We start from the raw sequence: 23,861 nt of genomic DNA, 5'->3' as shown, positions 1-23,861 counted from the left end.
TTCAAAAATATTAAAATATTGAAAAATATATGAAGAATCCCATCTCAGATCTACATAAAAAACTGTAAAAACAGATTCTCCCAGCTCCTGAACTCTTACTCACTGACTAGCGCTGGCTCAACACAATGCATAATGGTGTAGGGGAAAGAAAAATAAGGGTCATCTCCTGTAGGGGATCTGACAGCATACAGAACGAGGCCATGAATTCCGTTAAAATGTCCCATGAGTCCCTAAACTCCCAGAGACGCCCTAGAACCAGCGGTGACATTATGTAGCAAGCCTCTGACAGTTCACATTAGCATTAGCGTATAGCATCGTTCAACCGCGCCTGCAGGCAAAGTCAAATAAGTCCAGTTCAGTGCTCACGAAAGGGTAGACTGAAGTAAGTGAGTTACAGATGGAGGTGTAGAGGATAAGATTATGGAAAAATTGCCATTCTCACTTTATCAACATATACTGTATAAAGGCAAGGCAAGACAAGTGTACTTATATAGCACATTTCATACACAATGGTAATTCAAAGTGCTTTACATAAGAAAGAATAAAAGAAACCTAAAGATAGAAAATAATAGAGATTTTTCGCAACACATTACTAAACATAATAATTTATTATTATTAACTAATTTCTAGTAACTGATTTCTTGTATTCTTTTGACTTCAACTGTATACACACATTCAGCTATGGACAAATTAAAAGACCAGAAATGTTCTGGATTTACTATGTATGGGTTTTACATTTGTGTTAACTTTTGTGTTATTCTAAAATGGTCTGATAATGCTTCTGTCAAATTAAAAATTTATTTTCATATGTATCATGTTATTGATTATTATATTATTAAATGTATTATATTGTTGTTGTATTTTTCTTCAGAAAATGACAATTTGTCAAAATAAGAAATCCTTCCATTTGTATAGATTGAAAATCAGGACAATTCCACCAAATGTTATTGTGTTATCTAAAAATAAATACAAAATTCTCTAATAGACGAACCTTTTTTGTTTTAAATGTGAAGAAATGCCATCAGTTGTTCAAAAAATAAAACAAAAAACATAAACTCAAAAACATTACTCAACCCCTAACTATAAATTATAAATCCACACAAACAGAGAAATTCCAATTGATCTCATGTTTTCCAATTGGTGTTTATATTCACAGTATTTCATGAATGTGTTTATATAGTAGGGCTGAAAACATATCGATTTCGCAAAGTGACCATTCGCAATAGTCACATCGCAGGATATGCAATAATAAAGGATAATAAATATTAATTTATTATTTGCCTGTGTTTTATGAGGCCTTTGACTGTATGAGGTTTTTTAAAAGCATTCCGGCATAAGAAACTCTGTTTGTCACTTGTGTTTGTAGCTTTAATAAATTATTTATTTTACTGAATTATTATTCAATCACTGTCCCTAAACACTTCGTCTTGGAAAACAGTAAAACACTGCTTATTTCAAATGTATCTTTTTCTTAATTGTATTTATCTATGTGTTTAATTAGTTTATTGTACTTTATGCAGAAGCACTTTCCTACAGAATCATTCAAATCAATCTAAAATGATAAATTCTTTCCAAATGAAGCTATTATAAAGACTACTGGTGAAATCGTATTTATATCGCGATCTATAATCGCAGAATAACAAAATATCTCAATGTTTTTTACAATATCATGCAGCCCTATTATAAGGTATACTTTGCAGTCAAAATGTCAGCCTAAGGATGTTTGCAGAATTAAGATACTTGTCAATGACTTGACCATGTCTAATTACTAAAATAATCTTTCACATTGACCCATCCAGTGCAGACAAACATTTCCATGATGCTCACTGTGTGGAAAACTCATGACAGCTGGTGTCCAAGTCAATAGGACACCAAAACATCCACCAAATACACACACAACCAAACTAATCATTACATAAGAATCTGCCCTGCTTTGTGAACAAGCAAAACAATGCAGCCAATTATACTTAGTTAAAAAGCTGAGCTAAGACATTTCTTAGAACCTCTTCATTGGGGGTTTAACTGTGTCAGTCCAGTCGCTCAATGGGAAAGAAATATCAACCAATCAATATGGCCTGTGTGCTGTACTCATCACATGTTCTGGCTGATTTGGTTTACTGACAGCAAAGGGAAACCTGATTTAACGACAAGCTCTGATCAATAAAGTGTTCAGCTGACTCACCGTATTGCAAGCAGCTCATGGCCTGATTTATCATCTGGGACTTCAGAGTGATCTCCTGCGAGGATGAAATAATTCAGTGCAATGTTTTTGTACGAGAAAAGCATTGAGATATGTATGTTTGTGACTTACGACCGCTGATCTTGGTGCTGACTCTCTGTGCGAGCGAGATGCTTTGAGAGAGCTGGTCTCTGAAGCTTTGGCCCATGTAGTAATCGATGTCATTGGAGCGCAGAAGCTCTTCAAAGGTCTTGGTTGTGTCTCCGAGGTGCTGGGTCAGAATGTGGCACATGCCACGGCCCTCCCGCATCTTCTGCCGCAGGTGAGACAGCTCACGGGCCTGGGCCTGGATCAGCGTGTCAAACTTACTGCAGGGAGAATGGGAAAAAAGTGATGTTTGTAAAACGATATAATGGTGAAAATAGATCTGTGAAATGTGTAGTTCTTACAGCTGATTTAATAAGGAATCATACGATATATAACTATAAATAAGTAAACAAACATATACATTATTAAAACACTGTTTAAAAAAACAAACTACAAAAAATGTAACAAATGAAATGTAAAATATTTTTTTATGTTTTATACATTTCACATCATTTAATATTCATCAGATTACAATTTTTTTCTGTATGTAGAAAAACTGTTTTATTATGGACAGCTAATCAAATATGTAACTATAACTTTATCTTACATTTATTGACATTTCCATATACAGAGTATGTAAACTTGTAATATGTAACTTAATTTACTTAACTATAAATTAGGGCTGCACAATATATTGTTTTAGCATCAATTTTGCAATGTGTGCATCTGCAATAGCCACATAGCAGGATAGGCAATGTTGATTATATTTGATTACAATCAGTGCAGAGTTTAGTTAAAATGGAGTAAAAGTTTAACATCTGAATGTGTTTTTAAAGAGAAAGTTCACCCAAAAATTAAACTCACTTTACTTACTATTTTCATTTCACCCTCACTTGTTTCAAGCCTTTTTGAGGTTCTTTTTTAAGTTGTACACAAAAAGAAGATATCTTAATAACTCAAATGAATGTTTAAAACAAGCTAAGGGTAACTAAATAGTGAGTAAATGTACATTTTTGAGTGAACTATCCCTTTAAGGCCTGTGACTGTGAATACATTTCAAAGTTTAAAACATTTGTAACTTTTTCCCACTTTATATTTATTTAAATAGAAAAAAAATACATTTATTAATCAACATAACTTAAAACACAACACATACAGTTGAAGTCAGAATTTAGCCCACCTGAATTTTTAGACCGCGTGTTTATTTTTTCCCCAATTTCTGTTTAACGGAGAGCAATTTTTTTTCAACACATTTCTAAACATAATAGTTTTAATAACTTATTTCTAATAACTGATTTATTTTATCTTTGCCATGATGACTGTAAATGATATTTTAATAGATATTTTTATATATAAAATATTGCAATGCCAGATATTTCCATTAATGTGCAGCCTATTATGAATTAAATAAACACAAAAAGTGAATAATTATATAATATATTATAATAAATGAATAATATAAAAAATATAAATAAAAAAATTGAATAAATTAAAAAATATTTAGAAAAATTACTAGAAATATATTGCTATTTTTGACTTACACTTGATGCACATTGCAATGTATAAATCTTACATTTATTTAATTACATATTTATTATATATGAAACTTTTATAACATATCAAATCTTAAAATTAAAATTGATATATTACTCATGTTACATATTATATTATGAATGTACTCACCCCGGCCAGTTTCCATTTTTGCCATCATCTGCATGACCTTTGCCCTTCCTGAGCTGCTCCTCCAGTGATGTCACACGTGAGACGAGCTCCTGCAGCTCTCGGTCCTGCTTGGGCTGCCGTGGCAGAGACCCGAAACCGTCCGACGACTGCCAGCCCTCGTCCTCTTCAGCTGTACTTTGCGTCTCAGAGTTATCCAGGCCCCAGTTGACCTTGCGAGGAGTGCCGACTGGAGTGCAATCACGCATCTGGGCTTGCAGGCTGCGGATCAGAGCCTGAGATCGCGACAGTTGACCACGCAGATCCTCCACCAGCTGCTGCAGGTACGTCACATCATGTTCAGGTTTCCCAGAGTTGTGTGTGGCAGGACCAGCCCACCACTGAGAGCCGGCGTCCCGATAGGAGAGAGATGTGCAGAGCTCCAGATCATCAAACTCTGCAGCAGAGGAGGACATGCTTGTGTCAATAAAATTAAACTTCAAGGTTTAATACACTTCATCAAATTGGAAAGAATTAGACACTCACTGAAAGCTTCTTCTGAGAACTTTTGATAAAATATGGCATTCTCTCTATGGATAAATGGAAAAGTACACTCCCTGCATACTGGAAGATCCTTTTTACATTCTTCTGTAATGGCTCATGTTATCAGACTTTCAGCTTTTTGTGCAAACAGTTGTTTAGGTGGGCACAACTGTGTCTTTATTTAAAAAATTAGATTTCTTTTTCGGTGGCGCAGTGGGTAGTACGATTGCCTCACAGCAAGAAGGTCGCTGATTTGAGCCTCATCTGGGTCAGTAGGCATTTCTGTGAGGAGTTTGCATGTTCTCCCTGTGTTCACGTGGGTTTTCTCCGGGTGCTCTGGTTTCTCCCACAAGTCCAAAGACATGTAGTACAGGTGAACTGGTAAAGCTAAATTGTCTGTAGTGTATGAGTATCAATGAGTGTGTATGGGTATTTCCCAGTGATAGGTTGCAGCTGGAAGGGCATCCGCTGCGTAACACATATGCTGGATAAGTTGGCAGTTCATTCCACTGTGGCGACCCCAGATTAATAAAGGGACTAAGCCGAAAAGAATATAAATGAACAGAGATGTATAAAGTACTAGAGACCCATACTTAAGTAAAAGTACAAGTGCTTTATCAAAAATTGACTTGAGTAGAAGTAGAAGTGCTCTTTAAGCACCATACTTAAGTGGAAGTACAAAAGTATTCAACATTTTTTGTACTTAAGTATTGCAAGTAGTTTATTTCAAAATTTACTACTCAAGTACTGAAAGTAAAAGTACAAGTATTGTGTAATGTAGTTATTAAAGAAAGTAATCAAAATACACTAATTATTTTGTTTATTTTAAATATGTTTTTTGGGGTACTTGATTTAGCAGAACGAAAAGAAACATGGCTTATGATACTGTTTTCCTCTGTAAATAGTTTCTATGGTACAGGAACTCACATCGTCAGGCCCTTTTACCAGAAAATGCCTTCACTGATGAGATAATTCAGCATGTTCACTCACATACATACACTCTCTCTCTCTCTCTCTCTCTCTCTCTCTCTCTCTCACACACACACACACACACACACACACACACACACACACACACACACACACACACACACACACACACACACACACACTGCACTGCACACACCTAAATGTACACTCTCTCCCCACTCTCACACATTCATACACTCTCACACACACAGTTCTCTCTCTATCTCTCTCTCACACACAAATTTTTGTGAATTGTGGGGACATTACATAGGTTGCAATTGTTTTTACACTCTCTTTCTCTTACACACACACACACACACACAGACGCACACACTTTTGTTCTCTCTTACGCACACATTATTTACTCTCACTCACACACACACAAAGACACACTCACACTTTGGGAGTTTTGAAGTTTGATTGGTTAATACCACAATAAACAGGAGTTCTGTCTTCTGGAAGCACTCGTGAAACTAAACTAAACAAGCAAACTAAATCCTGCTTCACTCATTCACTTGATTTTGATTTTAATAAAAAAAAAACAGGAAAATGTGTATATTACTGTGTTAAATGAAAATCGGAAATATTATATGGCTTATGGCTATGATTTAGTATTAATTTTTATTTATTTTTATTATGTTTTTAATTAAATTGGTCTTACAGTTCATATTTTCTGTAGTATATTTATTAATTCTGGTACATTTACCATAAACCAACATCTCAACCATTTGGTAGAGGCTGATATTTTAGAAATAATGTGATGTGTTGAATAAAAATGCACTGATTGTGTTAACTAGCGACATTAGGAGTTAAGAAATACAATCAAAAAAATTCTATTGCTTTGTCTTGGTGTGACAGTTAAAGGGTTTTTTGTAATACAATTTTGTCCTTTAATACAGCAGTCAGATATACAAACTGTGCCCTCAATTTGACCTGCTCAAAGAAAACACTCTTTCTGGATGTATCAAACAAAACTCATTCACAGAAGACAGCACGAGCATTTACAGCTAATAAACTCATGTCAATATTATCCCGGCTGCTTTTTGAGCGCTGACAGGCGGGTCTTACACGGCTATGATTGGTTATTGTCCTCAACGGAAAGGGCTTTAGAAATATAAGCGCTGTTCACCCATGGCGGGAAAAATACGTGATTTTTCACAGGTAATAGACACAGTGGAGAAAACTTGCACATTAGGCATGCTCATGTCTGGATCCACAGCTTTAACAGCTAAGAAGAGGGGAAAAGTTACCTTACAAACTGGCCAGCGGGTCAAATGTCCAAAGTGAGAGAGCGAGAGATAGGCAGAGGTGAAGTTTTACAACATTCCTCCCAAATAGTAAACTAGCGGCTGATGCCGCCTCGTCCTCGCGCTTCCGTCCTTCGCCATAGTATTGCGACATCGCGCATAGGAGATAAATGACGTCATCACGTAATAAGTGGTTATGGTCTATTAATGAACTGATATCAATCATTTTGACACCCCTAGTAACGAGTAACGATGCAGCACATAAAAAATATATCGGAGTAAAAGTATTAAACTCATGGAAAATATGTACTTAAGTAAAAGTGGAAGTAGGACAAAAAAATAATACTCCAGTAAAGTACAGAAACTGCCTTTTAGTACTTAAGTACAGTAGTGAAGTAGTTCTACTTCGTTACTATACATCTCTGTAAATGAATGAATATATATTTTGGCAATCAATAATTGTTCCAATCATTTTGGGTCCATGGAAATTTGGTTATTTTTCTTCTCTTTCTAAATATATCAAAATGTACAACAGTGTTTTAAAATGTTTGATATTTTGTAATTTGTGAAAAATCCTATAAATAAAGGGGAAAAAGCTAAACTGGCAAAATATTTTTTACTGTGTCCCTGTTCACATGTTCCATGTACTAACTTTTGTAATAAAGGATGCAAGCAACTAACTCTCAACGCTCATAAACAACATTAACCATATATTAAGTACATTTAGTCAATAAATGTTTTTCAGTACTTGTATATGCAGCGTTCCCACTCTTTCATAGAAACTAAATTCAAGGACTTTCAAGGACTATTTTAATCCCTAATCATTTAAAATCAAGCACCTTTGTAATTCACAGCCTCAGCATACTGCATAGCAACATGAAAGTCCTTCCTGTACTTAACATTTCATTTACACTTACTATTTACAATAAAATATCATAATGATGTTTTAAATGTGTCATTTTCAAAAATGTTGACCACTTGTTTATGTTCAATGAACTTTAATACAATTAGCTGACTTTATTACTAGTAATATTCAAATGTGGATCCTTAAGTATTGATAAAATGCATTATTTGTCTTAGTTCATGTACAAGATTTAGATTTAAGATTTTTAAATTAAGAATTTCTTTATTTTTCATTCAGTTTTTGAAAGCAGCACAGTACAATTGTTGAAATACCACCATACACTTGATTTCAAGCACTTTCAAGGACCTACAGTGCTCAGCATACATACTGTAAGTACACCCCTCACAAATCTCTCTTTTCAATTCATATTTTTAACAGGAAGCTATACAATATTATATTTGTGCAAATTAGATTAGTCAGTACTTAAGCCAAACCTGGAGCTTATCTAACAAAATAACTTACAATAACGGTCCAAAAACTAGTACACCCAAATTTATGTTTTAGAAAAATATTAAATACAAATTTAAAAAAAGAGGAAAAATCAATAAGCAAAAAAATGTAAACATTTAGTTGAAATTTTGTAAGTTGTACTTTTATTTTAATTTTATTTAGCTTGAATTTAGTTGTATTATCTTTCTATTTTTAATTATGTTTGATAACTAAAATATTATTTGAATAAATATATCTGTTTAATAAATCTGTTTTGTTTAAATGCACTTTGCCTATATTCACTGAGAAATAGATAAAGATATTCATTTTTAAAATGGGGTGTACTCAATTATGCTGAGCACTGTATGTTTGTTTTATGTACCATACAGGCCTTGAATTCTTATGTCTGAAATTCAAGCGTGGGAAGCCTGTATATGTATAGTTAAGGTGTAACCATAAAATTTAAGTGATAGTTCACCCAAAATGAAAATTGTCATAAATTACTCCCCTTGTTTCTAACATTCTTCAAAATATCTTCTTTTGTCCCCATATAATTTTTCATTTTTAGATGAGCTATCCCTTTAAACAGCATGGATTTAGTCAGTATTGCCCTCTAGTGTTTACAGTGAATGTGTTCACCTGGACTGCTGGTGTCTTCTCTTTCGGCCTCGTTCTCACTGCGGCCACACGTCTCATAGCCCAGATCCTGAATGTCCACCTGGACCTGCTTACTGTCCTGCTGTACCGATGTTTCCGCTAAACGAAAGACAAGACAAACTAGTGTTTTAGAAACTCGCACATTAAACTGAAGTGTAGTATAATAGTACACTACTGTAATACAATTTTGTTTATTATATACAATATATTTGTACTTATGCACTTCATATTCTGTAGATATATGGTTCAAGAAAGTGTCAAATTACACAGAATTGTATATATTAATTAAAATTCAAACAATCAACAAAAACAAATTGCATTTAAAAATCCAAAATATTTAAAAAACAGCAAAACAATATGTTAATTTAATAATTGACTCTGGACCACAAAACCAGTCTAAAATTGCACAGCTTTATATTTGTAGAAATAGCCAAATATACATTGTATGAGTAAAAAAAATAATAATGCCAAAATCATTAGTACACTGAAAAAAATAATAATTACAAGAAGTCAAAACAGCCAGTAATTTGTATAACAATAACAATTTAGTTTCAACTAAATTTAAGTTATGCAAGTTTAACTTAACATTAACTTAATATAGACAGTGTGGTTAATGTTAGTTGAGATGACTAGAAAAGTGCATGAGTCAACAAAAAAAATAAGGCAGCAAGATTTTTTACAGTTTAAAGATAATCGTCCATTAAAGGATTTTGTACATTTCCCACTGTAAATTTATTAAAACCTCATTCTTTACATAAACACAAAATGCAGACAACTTTAAAGGCAACTCTTGCAGTATTTAGATTTTTTAACCCTTAGATAAGATTTTTTTTAAATGATGTATTTTGTAATTATGTACAAATTTTGTATGTCTGACAAATATTGTTCATCCAAACAAACCATGCATTAATGGAAAGCTTATTTATTTAGCTTTCAGTTGATTTATACATCTCAATTTCACAAAAATGTACACTTTTTGTATACAATATACATTTTTTTAACCCAATTTGTTTTTGTATCCACATTTTGTAACCTAATTTTGTATTTTTATAAAGAAAAAAAAATTAATAAATAAAACTAAATTAAACAAAACAGGCTTGCAAAAATACACTTGGGTTTCTGTGCAAAACCTCTAGACAGACATTTGCATTAGTAGTTTTACTCACTGAGGAGTTCTCTGTAGTCTTTGAGCTGTTCGGCTTGAGCTTGAACTGTGGCCTCAGACACCATGAGTCTCTCCTGCAGTTCTCTGCTCTCCTGCTGGACCTGTGCAAGGTCAGACTTCAGCTGCACCGTCTGCTCCCTCGCTGACTCCCTTTCCTTAACCTAAAACACAAGCATACATGAAACACTGCAGTAAAAAAACATAGTAGCTACAGTAGCATCAGATCCAGCCAAACTCACCTCTGCACCAACTGTATCCACCAGCTGCCCGCAGGACGTGCTCTTCTGTCCAACATTTTGAAGATTCATTAAACCCTTGAGTTCCTCGTTTTGAGAGCGAAGAGTGAAAAATGCTTTCCTGTTTCGGGAGCACACACACATTTTTTGCACATTTATCATGTGTAAAGAAGGCTCTTGTATCTGTGCATGTTTATAGACATGCTGATGTTCAGTGATACAGTTATTGTGATAATGAACGCGTGTATAAGATTATTATTATGGCCACTTTAAATACCAGAAATAATCATTTATAATGTAAATGTTCAGAGTGGCTTTTAAGAATATTAATATTGTTTTTGGCAGTGATCTTCATCACAGCAACAAATTGTAAGCTGAGAAAATATTATATACTTTTCCTTCTATGCTAATGAAGGACTACTGAGACATTCCAAGCATGGGATCCTCCTGGTGAGGCAGAGTTCCTCACAGTTCCGATACACATCTCTGCCATTTGCTTACAGTAACCATGTGCTCTTCACCATACACAATTCATCTGCTTGTGTTCTTCTTTCAGATAACTTTGTCATATTAGGTGTCATTTGACTTCGTTTATGACTTCAGTGTTGTAGTGATGAAATCAACAGAGACATTGATTAATTGTATTTCAATCTACACTATATTTGCTGAGTCATGACCTGAGGAGAGTATGTTAATGTTCTTCTCCCCCACTTTATCTCCTCAACTTTGCTCTCATGTCCAGCTGGTTTGGGGGGGTTGGTTTTTTACTCAAGTTTGACAATGCTTTGCTCAGGGTATAATAAGGAAAGGTAAGTGTTGATCTGGGAGAATGGCTTTTACTCTGCATCTCCCGCACACCAGTGCGTAGCCTCATATGCTAACAAAGGCAGTTTCACTGTCTTTGTTGCTCAGCAGAGCACATGTTACAGCTAATTTCTTTATACAGTATGTTAGTTTGTTTTATTCTACTATCTGTATATTTAAACATGTAACTTAATAAACAACTTTGCCTGCTTTAAGACGTATAGATTCTTTCTCTTTATCAATGATGATAACAACTTTAATGGAGTCAAATTAATTACAATGGAGTCAGATAATTAATGGATTTAAACACGCCATCCTTCAACTGCTTTCTGTTTCCAATTATTGGTTCAGAATAGCAGCGTAAGCTTCAAGCCTTACAAAATGGTTAAGGTCTAAATAGGCTATTTGTTTTCAAACTGAAACTTTTTCACTTGCTAATCTGGCCTATGTGATGCCGGAGATCTTGACAGAAAAAAAGTTCTAATTCTTTATGCGCCTTTTGTTTAACACTTTACAAAAGGGTCCATTTGTTGACACCAGTTCATTTTAGCTGCACTAAGCATTTGTTGTCAAAAGCAATGTTGATATTTTAAAGCATAAAAAACTTGCCCATAACCCAACAATACCTCCTTTTTTATATCTCTGTTAAAGTTACCAGACATGCCCCTTACAGCTGATTGGCTACAAGTGTGTTTTGGGACTTAGTCTGACACTGTTTAAAAGAGGTTTTTAAAAATATATTGCTTACTGTACAATTAAACAAATGCATTTATTAATCTTTGATGATTTTAATTTCTTAATGTTCAATAACTTATTTAAATCTCATTTTAACTAACTAACATTAGCATAAATTCTGTAACAGCTTGTTACAAATGCTATTTTTCAATGTAGTTTAATTTGTTTTTATCATTTGTCTACTCTGAAAATGTATACAAGTATACTTATTGTTATTATACCTGTTAAAATTACCCTCATTGCAGCTTATGTCAATATACTGATGTTATTAAATGCAGTCATATGCCTAGTGTTGTATGAACATCTGTACCTCATCTGAGAGAGAGAGGAGAAACCAGCCTTTTCCAGCTGTGACTTGAGCTCCATCAGTTCTCTCTCTACTGCCCTCTTCTGCTCCACCAGCTGTTTGACCTCCGCCAGACCTGGACCTTCAGCTACTGCATCCTGACAGCCTCTGAGACCATGGTGCTGATCACAGCTCTGTGGACATAGAAACAACATAAGAAGAACGTCCTGTGCAACGCTGCAAAATAAATACTTTGACTCAATGATTTTTATATTCTGCTTTTCCTGAGGATGTATAATTGAAGACCGGTAAAACAATGTATTGCAGTACATTTATTTTCAAAAAACAAAAATCAGCATACTATCATCTCCAAAAACATTGCAAGAATTAGATGCTTTGTTTCTAGTGAGGACTTAGAGAAACTTGTTCATGCTTTTATCAGCAGCAGGGTGGATTACTGTAATGGACTCCTCACTGGTCTTCCCAAAAAGATAGTCAGACAGTTGCAGCTCATCCAGAATGCTGCTGCCAGGATTCTGACCAGAACCAGAAAATCAGAGCACATCACACTTGTCCTCAGGTCTTTAAACTGCCTCCCAGTTACATTCTGAATATGTTTTAAAGTATTATTACTTGTCTATAAATCACTAAATGGCCAAACACCTCAATACATTACAGATATGCTCACTGAATACAAACCTAACAGGTCACTCAGATCATTAAGCTCAAGTAAATTAGAAACACCAAGAATTCAGTCAAAGCAGGGTGAATCAGCCTACCCTACTTTGCTGGAATCAGCTTCCAGAAATGATCAGATGTGCTCCAACATTAGGCACGTTTCAATCAAAACTGAAAATTCATCTGTTTAGCTGTGCCTTTACTGAATGAGCACTGTGCTACGTCCGACAGATTGCACTATTATGTCTTTCTCTTCTTTTTAATTCTTTTATAACCTGTTTTAACACATTTTAATCTGTTTTTAATCATTTTTAATTACTTTAATCATTTTTATTTTCTTGTTTCTTATATTATTGCTTAAATAAAGCACTTTGAATTACCATTGTGTTGAAATGTACAATATATATAAAAAAAACTTTCCCTGCCTGTTTTATTTAAAATAACATAACCTATTTATGTTTTATAGTTGTAGGCAAGTATGATAACACTGACTAAAACTGAACTGAAATAAATTAAAGCTAAAGCAAAATGAACAATAATAATTACATTCATTCATTTTCTTGTCGGCTTAATCCCTTTATTAATCTGGGGTCACCACAGCGGAATAAATCGCCAACTTATCCAGCAAGTTTTCACGCAACGGATGCCCTTCCAGCCGCAACCCATCTCTGGGAAACATCCACACACTCATACACTACGGACAATGTAGCCTACCCAATTCACCTGTACTGCATGTCTTTGGACTGTGGGGGAAACCAGAGAACCCGGAGGAAACCCACGCGAACGCAGGGAGAACATGCAAACTCCACACAGTAACGCCAACTGAGCCGAGGCTCGAACCAGCGACCTTCTTGCTTTGAGGCGACAGCACTACCTACTGCGCCACTGTTTCGCCCATAATAAGTACATATAAAGCTTAAATGTTCAAAACATAAAACACTCTGAATTAAAAATGTATTTGAAATGTGCAACATAAACTACCTTACCATTAATCTAGTATAGTACATTATTTTTAAATATAGTATAGCATTTCCTCCATTGTAAATTACTTTTTACTTTTTATATGGTGCAACATAGTACAGTACAATACACTATTACAGTAGCATAGTAATCATGGATATTAATGTTTGTGGTTAATTTGAATTCAAATAATGAGAAATGCTCTCTGCATATCGCATCTTCACACATAAAGTAAAACATATAAATACATAAACACATAGAGCCATTATGTATTTAGCATGCCTTCATACCTGCAAGCTGACCAGAGACTGAGCTGTCCGTTTGGATCGCTTTTCATCTTCACCGCTGCCTGCAAACTCACTATTGCAGTCTTCTTCATCCTCCTCCTCCTCTCCATCATCTGAAGTGAAACCTATCAGAAAGAAAATTAGACTGTAAGTACAGAAATACACTCAAACACACTCACACGGTGCAAGTGTCTGTGACTGTTGCAAGTGTTACCATAGAGACTAGTGAACATAATACTCTGAATGAGGCTCGTCTTACGGACAGCGAGTAACCTACGAGTAACCTGTCATCCACAGCATATTCTCTTAGCTAGCCCACCATATATACATCCAATACAGGATCATTCTGAATCTCAGTGACACACACAGAAAACAACAACAGAAGACAGGAAGAGCAAGAGCAAACAGATAAGATTCATTTCCTGAGTGGCAGCACTGCCCTGTTCTGGTTTCATTCCATTATTGTAAGTTCAAATTTTGCTTGAGTTAACAGAATAAGTGGTATACTTATATTTGTAACCTTTTGACTAAAATAGGACTTAAAATATGACCAAAAATTCTGACTAATAGGAGTCAAAAATGTTTAGCATTTTGTAATGAAACTACTATGTAAATCAACACTGAATACCTTCAGCTGTTCTTCAAAGACAAATATTATTTTATTGCGACTATCTGACACTATTAAGTAGTAAAATAAGAGCAATACTTATTAATATTGATCGATTTATATTATATTTATCATTAAATGAATAAACTGACATATATGCACTGTAAATTTATGACCACTCAAGAGTGAAGTTAAAGGATTTTTTCATCAACTTACTAATAAATAAACAAAGTACAAAGGTTTAGCTGTTCTTACAAGACAAATATTATTTTGTTTGCGACTATCTGGCATAACTGAATATTAAAATAAGATCAGTACTTAATTATATTGATTTATATCAAATTCATCATAAAATGGATAAACTAACATATATGCAATATAAATGTATGAACACTTATGAGTGAAGTTAAGGGATTTTGCATTAACTTACTAATAAATAAAGTACAAAGATTTAGTTGTTCTTACAAGACAAATCTTATATTATTTGCGTCTATCTGGCATTATTTAATATTAAAAAGATCAGTACTTAATTATATTGATTTATTTGTAACATATTCATCATGAAACAGACTAACATGAAGTATAAATTTATGATCACTCAAGAGTGAAGTTAAGGGATTTCGCATTAACTGACTAATAAATAAACAAAGTACTATGATGTTAACAACTTGGTAATGTAGATTAGCTATAAATAATGTATTGTCTTCTAATTACATTTGAAAACCTTGTAGATTCTGAAGCTCTTTTGTTGTATAATATCTGAAAACAGGACTTTTGGTATATATTTATACTGCATATACTGTTTAAATTGGTTATAAACAGACAATAGGAATGAGTTTGATTACGTTTATTGTGTAGCTCGACCTCTTGGGCATTGATTGTGCTTTGTGACTTTGGGAAATGGGACAAAATGGAGAAGAGAGAAAGATATAGAAGAGTATAGAAAGAACAGACAAGTTTTCACCACATACATCCAGTGTTGTTCTCTTCAAGTATATTTCATAGAATGAATTACTAAGAGTCAAAATGATCATGATGTATACAAAAAAGAAAACTGCTAAAGAACAGCACAACACATACATTAAATGTTTATAAAAGCATCAGAAAGGCAGTGATGGGATATATTCACCTTGATAATAAGTGCAAATTATATGACATGCTACACACATTAGTTTCATGCAGAAACACACTTATATTTCACACTCTGAACTGAATTACTACATGTCTCTAAATGAACACATCAGTGCTTACAGTGAAACTGCTTTTTTAGGTACTCAAGTTTTTCTTTATAATAAACTGTGACAGTAAAACAAGACAATTTTACAGCCTTAACAATAAAATATTAAAGTTTTAGGTTTCCGCTTTAAATTAATAAATTAGTTTATTCTGTGATAATTAAATTAAAATAAACTAAATGAACTAAAATGTAAATGATTGACTGTTAAAAACCTCATGCACACAGACAAAAGAAAACATAACTACACATTATGTTGTTAGAATCCATTACAATAGTTCATCCGCTGTTCGAGACAGACTCTAATGGCTTCAAATAATTAAAACTGCACAATTCAGATTTCAGTTATTACTAATTCACACATTGTTAATCTCAGAACATGCTTATTTAGCAATTATAAACACAATGCAATGCACAAAGCCTCATTTGTCCACTGCAGCCCGGGAGGCCAGATTACAGAGCAAACTGCAGCCCGTCCCCACCTCCAAAATCAGCATGAGGTTGAACCGCCTGTCCTGTTTCCATGGACACCAATGGATCCAAAAGAGCCTGCTTAAAAAAAATAATCATCATATGGTATGTGCATAAAAAGTTGGAATTGTACAGTACTAGATGAGGAATTAAACTCTATATTAAAATACAGGGTTAACCCTATAATTAATAGAAATCCTCACATACAAAATAATAGTCAGACAAATGTAGAAATATACCAATATTTCTTTTACTTTCAATAAAAGGCTTGTAATATGTTATGTACAACAGGATTTGATCATATTTAGTGGTGTTAGAAGTACGCTTTTTGTGCCTGTATAAACAGATTTGACAAAATGTGATCTTGGCTGACAAAACCTTATTTCTTGCAATAGACAAAAACATATTATAAGACAAAATAACATATAATTACAATAAACATTTATTTTATGAGAAAAATCATTAGGATAGCAAATAAAGATAATATTCAATTGTTACATTTTTATAATTCTCTACTGTAAATATATCAAAACAAATGTATTTGTAAGGAAGACAATTAAAATATATTTTCATAAATATAAATAGAGTTGGTAAATAGAGTAAATAAATAAAAAAAAACTTTAGTTAAAACTTTTATTCAGGTGGAATGATTGTGATTGAATGGTTGTTGGCCCAATTGGGTAGACCTGTTTAAAATAATTTCAGACCTACAACACAATATATCAGCGAATTTAAGATTTTTTAGGAACTAATATTCTGATTTTAAAAATGTAAAACATTTTAAGAGCCTGTGGATACCCTAATTATATAACTTTAGAGGTGATTTTTAAAGTATTTTATTAACCCTCAGATGCCAAATATTGGCATATCCTAAAATAAATAATCAGAAAATTAATGGAAATCTTATTTATTTCGTTTCATATGATAATAATATGACATTTATGGCTAGTTTACAAGGTCCAGGTCCAGGTTTACATACAAGTATTTTTACACTTTAAAACACTCATTTAGAGTCAAAAATGTATCTTAATACTAAACATATATGGAGCTTTTGAGTCTATAAAGACATTAACCCCTTTCACATCATGTATCCTGGTAAACTGTCATTAATATATATTGTGCAAACAGGAGCTTTTCAAAAATACAATTAACTCAGCCAATTAGCAGGTATGAGAAGTCGTAACATTACCAATACATCACACGTACAGAGTGCACCGATGTAAGATGTCTACTCTGGGCCAGTCATAATATTCTGATACATTTACTCTTCACTGTTTGACTTAACAGAAATCTGTGTAACTATATATGTGCATAGTACTTAAGGCTCAATTACTTGTGTAGACACACTTAAATACCTTGTGATTATTGCAGGACGCTTCCTGACTTTCCACCTTCTCTCTCAGCAGCTGCAGCTCTTGAGTCAGTCGCTCTACCAGTGGTAAATCAGATGGCTCCACCAACTGCATCTGAAGGTCCTGATAAACAAATGTGTTCAATATATCTCAAAAAAAGAAAGACTATAGGCTATATGCACAAGGACTTTTAAATTTTCAGTAACCCAGTTCAAGCAATTCCGGTTTATTTCTGCGTTTAAGGTCTGTTTTCTTTAAAAATCAATGACCTTCACTGCCTGATTGATATACAATATAAAGAGGGTCTCAAACTGTACAAGAAGCACTGCTTTAAACTACATTGTTTCATGCCATGTCTTTAAAATATGGAAATTTATTTTACCACAGTTATTTTCAATGGTTCCTGCACTTGTCTGGTGCTTCTGATGGCGCTTGTGTTTAAAAATGTTTACTCTTTAACAACTAAATGAATGCTTGAGTCTATTTAACTGAATGCATTTTAATTACATTACAACATTGATGCTGTAAAAGGAACCGTATGTAATTGAAAATAGTCACATTAACCTTTCACAGGAAGTTTATTGGTGGGTGAAAAACACTAGCTGTGCATATACCCCATTGTAAAAGACTAGCACACAAACCTTGATGATTTCCTCTTTAACGCTCGCTGTCCTGCTCAAGGCATCTAGATCTGAGGTTTGGGTTTGGAGCTGGTCTTGGTAGGATGCTAAGGTGACACGCAGGATGCTGAGCTGGGTCTGGGCTTCTCTTTCTCTGCGCAGAGTCATCTGGAGCTCATCCATAAGTGCTTGTGTGTCTTCTTGGGTCAACTCAGGGTTTGCTGACCCGATTTGCTTTCGTAGCTCCTGCAATCGAGCTGTCTGTTCGGCCATAACCTGACCTACACGCCCTGCCGAATCCTGCGAGATTGATTGTGATGTAAAAAAAAAAAGAAATTTAAAGCCCAGAAGGCACATTGGATTGACTTATATATATATGAAAGATAAATTTTATTAAATATAAGGTTGAAGTCAAAATTATTGTCAAATATTTCCCAAATGATGTTTAAAAGAGCAAGGAATTTGTCACAATATATACTATAAGTTAAGCATTTAAATGTCACTTTAAGCTGAGTACTAGTATTTTAAAAAAAATATTTTATAAAATATTTATTGTCATCATGGCAAAGATAAAAGAGAGTTATTAAAACTATTACAGTACATTTAGAAATGTGCTGAAAAAATTATTTCCGTTTAACAAAAATCGGGGGAAAGTATGTAGGGGGGCCAATAATTTTGACTTCAACTGTATAAAATATATTTATTTTTAGATGAGTGATAGCATGTCACCTTGATGTACTGCTCTCTTGAGCTGATGGTGTTGAGCAGGTCCTGGACCTGTGAGTGATGCTCTTGAGTCTGTCTGCTGCGATCTGAAAGAAGCTCCTGGAATAAGCGCTCCTTCAGCTGCAGCCGAGACTTGAGCTCCTCTGCCACCTCACCGGCCCCGACTGACACCTTACTGAGCAAAACTGCAGTCATTTCCTGCAGAGAAGTCAACGAGATAAAAATGAGGCCAACGGAATTTAATGATCCCAGAGAAATCTTGCACAATATTGTGCTGTATTATGTAAAAGTACTTGTATAGTCTGTCTTAGGTTATGTTTATAGTTAATTTTCATAATTAAAATTATGTTTATAGTTTATTTCAAATAAATGCCGTTCTTTTAAACTCCGGAAAACAATTTATTGAAAACAATAAGAATTATTTTTAATCATGGTGCTCCAAAATCATTGTATAAGAATGATTTCTAAAGGATTATGGGACATTTAAAAATAGTGTAATACAACAGCTTAACCTTTACAGGAATAACTTGCATTTAATTATATTATAAAAGAGAAAATAGTTTTAAAATGTAGAAAATAGTATTATTTTACATAAAATAGCATTATTTTAATTAGTAATAATATTATTTACAATTGTATTGTATATAGATTTTTTTATTTATATTCTCAAGTCTTCACTGTAGTATACAATCAATCTGTAGCATGTGTTCACCTCTGCCTCTTTGGTGCGAGTGTGCAGTGAAGTCTGCAGCTGACTGATTAAAGCATCTCTTTCCCTCAGGCTGCGCATGTATGCCTCTTCTCTTTCACGGTGAACACCCTGAGCACTGCGCCAGGCCTCACACACCTGCTCCAGCTCCAAACCTTTACCACGCAGCAGCATCTCCAGACTCTGCACAGATGAGCACATGAATACAGTTCTGAACAGATCGTAATAGCGGTGTTCAGCATTTTAACAGAAGGTTAATGTGATGAAAATAATACCATGATGGTTTCCTCATTGTTGGACAGCACACATCGAAGTTTTTCCAGGTCTCTCTCCTTCTCTCTCAGCAACAGCTGCAGTTTACGCATCTCGTCTTCCTTCTGCTCCATGCAGGTGAACTTCTCGTCTACAGCACGCTGAGACAGAAAAGGCAAAGTTTATTAATAGAGCATATTTCAAACAATAACAGTAGTAATCCTAAGAAAAACGTTTTGGGTCTTTTTTTCCCACAAGAAATTGTTTCTTAATTTAGCAAGGTTGTGTTAAATAGATCAATTACATTTATAATCCCATCCATTTTAAATAACTGCTGTTATTTGGAACTAAAACAAAATAAATAGAAAATATACAATGGTTTGCATAAAATGTAAAACTGCCTACTATTTTGATAATAAAATGATAAGCAACAGCTCAGTCCATTAAAGTGATTTCTAATATTACATGTGACAATGAAGACTGGAATAAATGTGAAAAAATATATTTGATAAAATTATATTATAATATTATAAAATTAAATAGCCTTTTTTTAAATACACTGATTGAATATAAAATTAAACTGTAATAATATTTCAAAACATTACTGTTTTTGAATAAATAAATGCAACTGCATTTATGAGCATTAAAGGCTGGTTTAATATTTAATAACAGCAGATAAAAGACTAGAAAAAAATGTAAAATTATTATTTATTCATTATTATCCTTAAACAAAAATATAAAATAAATAATCTATTAAGTACTTCCGCATACAGTGTTTCATAACGTTTGTGTGTTTATTTACCTCCAGTGCCCGATCTCTTTCCTGAATTCGTTGTTTGAGCTTTTGAATAAGGTTGTCTCTATTCCCAGCAGGCTCTTTCTGACCATCCACCAGCTCACTGTAGTCCTGATTAAACAGAAGAGTATTTAGCATTAAACAGAAGGCTATATAAATATTAACTTCCTTACAGTAGGTCTATCAGCACAAACACTCAAACAATACGCTATATAAAGCTGTATTTGTATATAATTGAATAATAATAAACAAATAAATAATAATAATAAAAAATTGTTTGCTCGTCTTACTTGTACCAGACGTTCTTTGTGTTCCAGTGAGGTCTTCAGTTCTCGGATGGTCTTCTCTCTTTCCTCCACCTCGTTCTCTCTCTGTCTTCCTTCATCTCTCCATTTTTCCTCAGTTTGCAGTAGTTTGGCTCGAGCGCTCTCTAGAGCAGTTAGCAGGTCCTGGTTGTGCTTCTCTGCCTCCCGGTGTCGTTGTACGGCTCCTTGCAGGTCAGTTTGGAGGCGCTGGTTTGCACGGGTCAGGTCGTCTTCCCTCCTCTGGCTCTGCTGCTGTGTCCTCTGAAGGCCCTGGAGCTCCAGCTGGGCTGAGAACAGAGAGCCCTGGAGGTCCAGCAGATCAGCCTGCAGATGACTAGGAGTAACTCCAGACACCTGCAAAGAGACAGACCCAGATATAGTCATCAAAATAGGTTTATTTCATTTTCTCGTGGCTGTAGGTGCAATGCATTTAGTAGAACTGATGTGAATGAGCTTTATTGAAAAAGGACTCCAACCTGCTGCTGCTGAAGCTGGTAATGGTTGTTCTGTTGCTTTAGAGAGCACAGAAGCTCCTTCTGCTCCTCAATGACCCGCTGGAGATCAGTAATCTAACATAAAGGAGCATTGCTTTATATTATTAATACAAATAATATACAAAAAATATATATTTAATAACCTAAAGAAATTAAAAGTAACAGTGAAAAAATAAATTATATAAAATATATATATATATATAAAAATAAAAAAATGTAAAATAAAAATCACAACATATAACACAACGAATAGTTATTGATAAACTAAGTGGTCATACTACATTACAATTATTTTTTTCTCCCCCCCCCCCCATGCATTATATAGCAGACCAAGGCATGCATCTGTAAGGATTAATTGAAATTCTCATCACTGCTTTATTTGCAGACATACCTCATAGTCTTTAGTACTGAGTGAGTCACCCAAGGTCTGTATTGTTGTCTCCTGACCACATGCTGCTTCTCTGACAGAGCGTAGTTCATTTTCCATGTCCCGAAGCTTCTGCTGTAACTTCTACACACACACACACAAAACAAAGAGCACAGTCCAACAACAATTTAATGACTGTCATGCCTGCTGAGACATAAAGCCTCAGCAGAATCTGCAGCTACTGTGCCTCATACAAACACAACAGTCAAAAGACAAATGACTGAAGCTTATACATTCAATATCAGTACCTTATTACTGGCTTCACTGTCTCGGATCTTGGTCTGGAGAGACTGCACCTGCTGTTGGGCCTTCTGCAGCTCATTCACACACTGTCCCGCTGCGTTTTCATACTCCGCCAGATGACATTGCTGCTCCTCAATCAACCTCTGAAACAGACAGATCACACAAATATTTAAAAACTCAATTGTTTCAAAGACAGCAATGCAAATTGTCTGCTTCTGCTACTAATTCAAATAAGTTTTCATTATGTCTGACTGATTATTCATTGCACTGAAGTTAAAAATACTGCAATATTGTTTTGTGTTTTAGTTTTAATATATAACTGCAAAATATAGCAGTCTGTGATTACTAAATGATTATAATCACTAATAAACACAGCAGTGTACTGTAAATAAGAGAGAACAAAGTGCTGAACGAACAGTTATGACTATAGCTCAATAACTCTACAGCACTCTACAACTTCCTCAGGAAGTCCTATTTTTTCCATGGCGGCATGCCGTTCATTTCCTTGTTTTTCATTTTCACGTAGTCATTTCTCTGTCTATATATACCGATTTTTGTATTAGTAATAATTATTCGCTACATTAATATAGCTTTTTTTTGTGGACTCTCAAAGCATGTTACTGAAGTGTTTTAATCATTGTTGCCTGAGTTTCTAATAAAACCCATGATAAACAGACAAAAATACTATATAAACAAGCAGCGGTACTATCAATTACAGGATAATTATTCTTGTTTACAGTAGCATACAGTGATTACAAGTGGTTGTGAACAGCACAATACACCCTGTGAGCACTATGGGTCAGATTACTCGCTCTACCTGTCTCTTTATCTGTCATGACATGGGCTCATTTGAACAAAATTTGCCTTTTGATGGGTTAAATTAAGCTGAAAAAGATGTGTATGTGTATAAGTTGTATTTATTTTTTTTCTCTTATTTTAAATATTTCCCAAATTATGTAAAGTTTTCACAGTATTTCTGACAATACTTTTTTCTTCTGGAGAAAGTCTTATTTGTTTTATTTCAGCTAAAATAAAAGCAGTTTTTAGCTTTTTAAAAGCAAATATATATATATATATATATATATATATATATATATATATATATATATATATATATATATATATATATATATATATATATGTGTGTGTGTGTGTGTGTGTGTGTGTGTGTGTGTGTAAGTCTTTTTTTATGTCGACAGAATAAACAATCGTTATACAACGATTTGCCTAATTATTCTATCCTGCCTAATTAACCTAGTTAAACCTTTAAATTGCTCTTTAAGGTGAATACTAGTCTTGAAATATATCTAGTGAAATATTATTTACTGTCATCATGGCGAAGACAAAATAAATCAGTTGTTAGAAATAAGGTATTAAAACTATTATGTCTAGAAATGTGTTGAAAAAAAAAATCTGCTCTCTGTTAAACAGAAATTGGGGAAAAAAACAGGGGGCTAATAATTCTGACCTCAACTGTATGTTCCAGACTATAAAGTGTGACAGAGCCAAAACTCTGTTTTTTTTTTTTTGTTGTTGTTAACAAATGTTTTATAACCTTATAATTGTCTTGACAGTCACCTTTGATTAATTTAACATGTCCTAGCTAAAAAAAGATATATATGTAGTTAAAAGCATACCTAACTGACCTCAAACTTGTGCATATACTGTCTCACATGTATTCATTAGACAAGCAAAAAAATAAGGATCCTTTTGGAATTAGCTTTTAGAATGATGCACTGTTGCTAACAACATCAGCTGCGATGAAAGAGTTGCTAAGAGGATGATGAGTAACCTAGTAAT

General features: G+C 34.0%; 1 protein-coding gene across 61 annotated transcripts in view; it reads right to left on the bottom strand.

Moving 5' to 3' along the window:
* pde4dip (phosphodiesterase 4D interacting protein) overlaps positions 1-23,861 on the bottom strand; it is a 107,131-nt gene that overhangs the window by 20,643 nt on the left and 62,627 nt on the right. For 31 of the 61 annotated variants that reach the window (XM_087297615.1, XM_087297618.1, XM_087297617.1 and 28 more), the window contains 19 exon segments: positions 22,067-22,204; positions 21,783-21,902; positions 21,374-21,466; positions 20,883-21,251; positions 20,599-20,703; positions 19,820-19,957; positions 19,548-19,727; positions 18,839-19,033; positions 18,131-18,409; positions 17,493-17,612; positions 16,149-16,218; positions 13,829-13,950; positions 11,925-12,094; positions 10,079-10,196; positions 9,841-10,000; positions 8,657-8,773; positions 3,950-4,382; positions 2,312-2,547; positions 2,183-2,237 (listed from right to left, as the gene is read on the bottom strand). In XM_087297615.1, the coding sequence (XP_087153741.1) occupies positions 2,183-2,237; positions 2,312-2,547; positions 3,950-4,382; positions 8,657-8,773; positions 9,841-10,000; positions 10,079-10,196; positions 11,925-12,094; positions 13,829-13,950; positions 16,149-16,218; positions 17,493-17,612; positions 18,131-18,409; positions 18,839-19,033; positions 19,548-19,727; positions 19,820-19,957; positions 20,599-20,703; positions 20,883-21,251; positions 21,374-21,466; positions 21,783-21,902; positions 22,067-22,204 (3,218 nt within the window). 61 annotated transcript variants of the gene reach the window in all.

Source organism: Danio rerio, chromosome 20 (genome assembly GCF_052040795.2).
Source record: "Danio rerio strain M-AB ecotype USA chromosome 20, GRCz13ab, whole genome shotgun sequence".
Classification (NCBI taxonomy): domain Eukaryota; kingdom Metazoa; phylum Chordata; class Actinopteri; order Cypriniformes; family Danionidae; genus Danio; species Danio rerio.
Note: the sequence above shows the minus strand (reverse complement) of the source record. Positions and strands in the feature narration are given on the sequence as shown.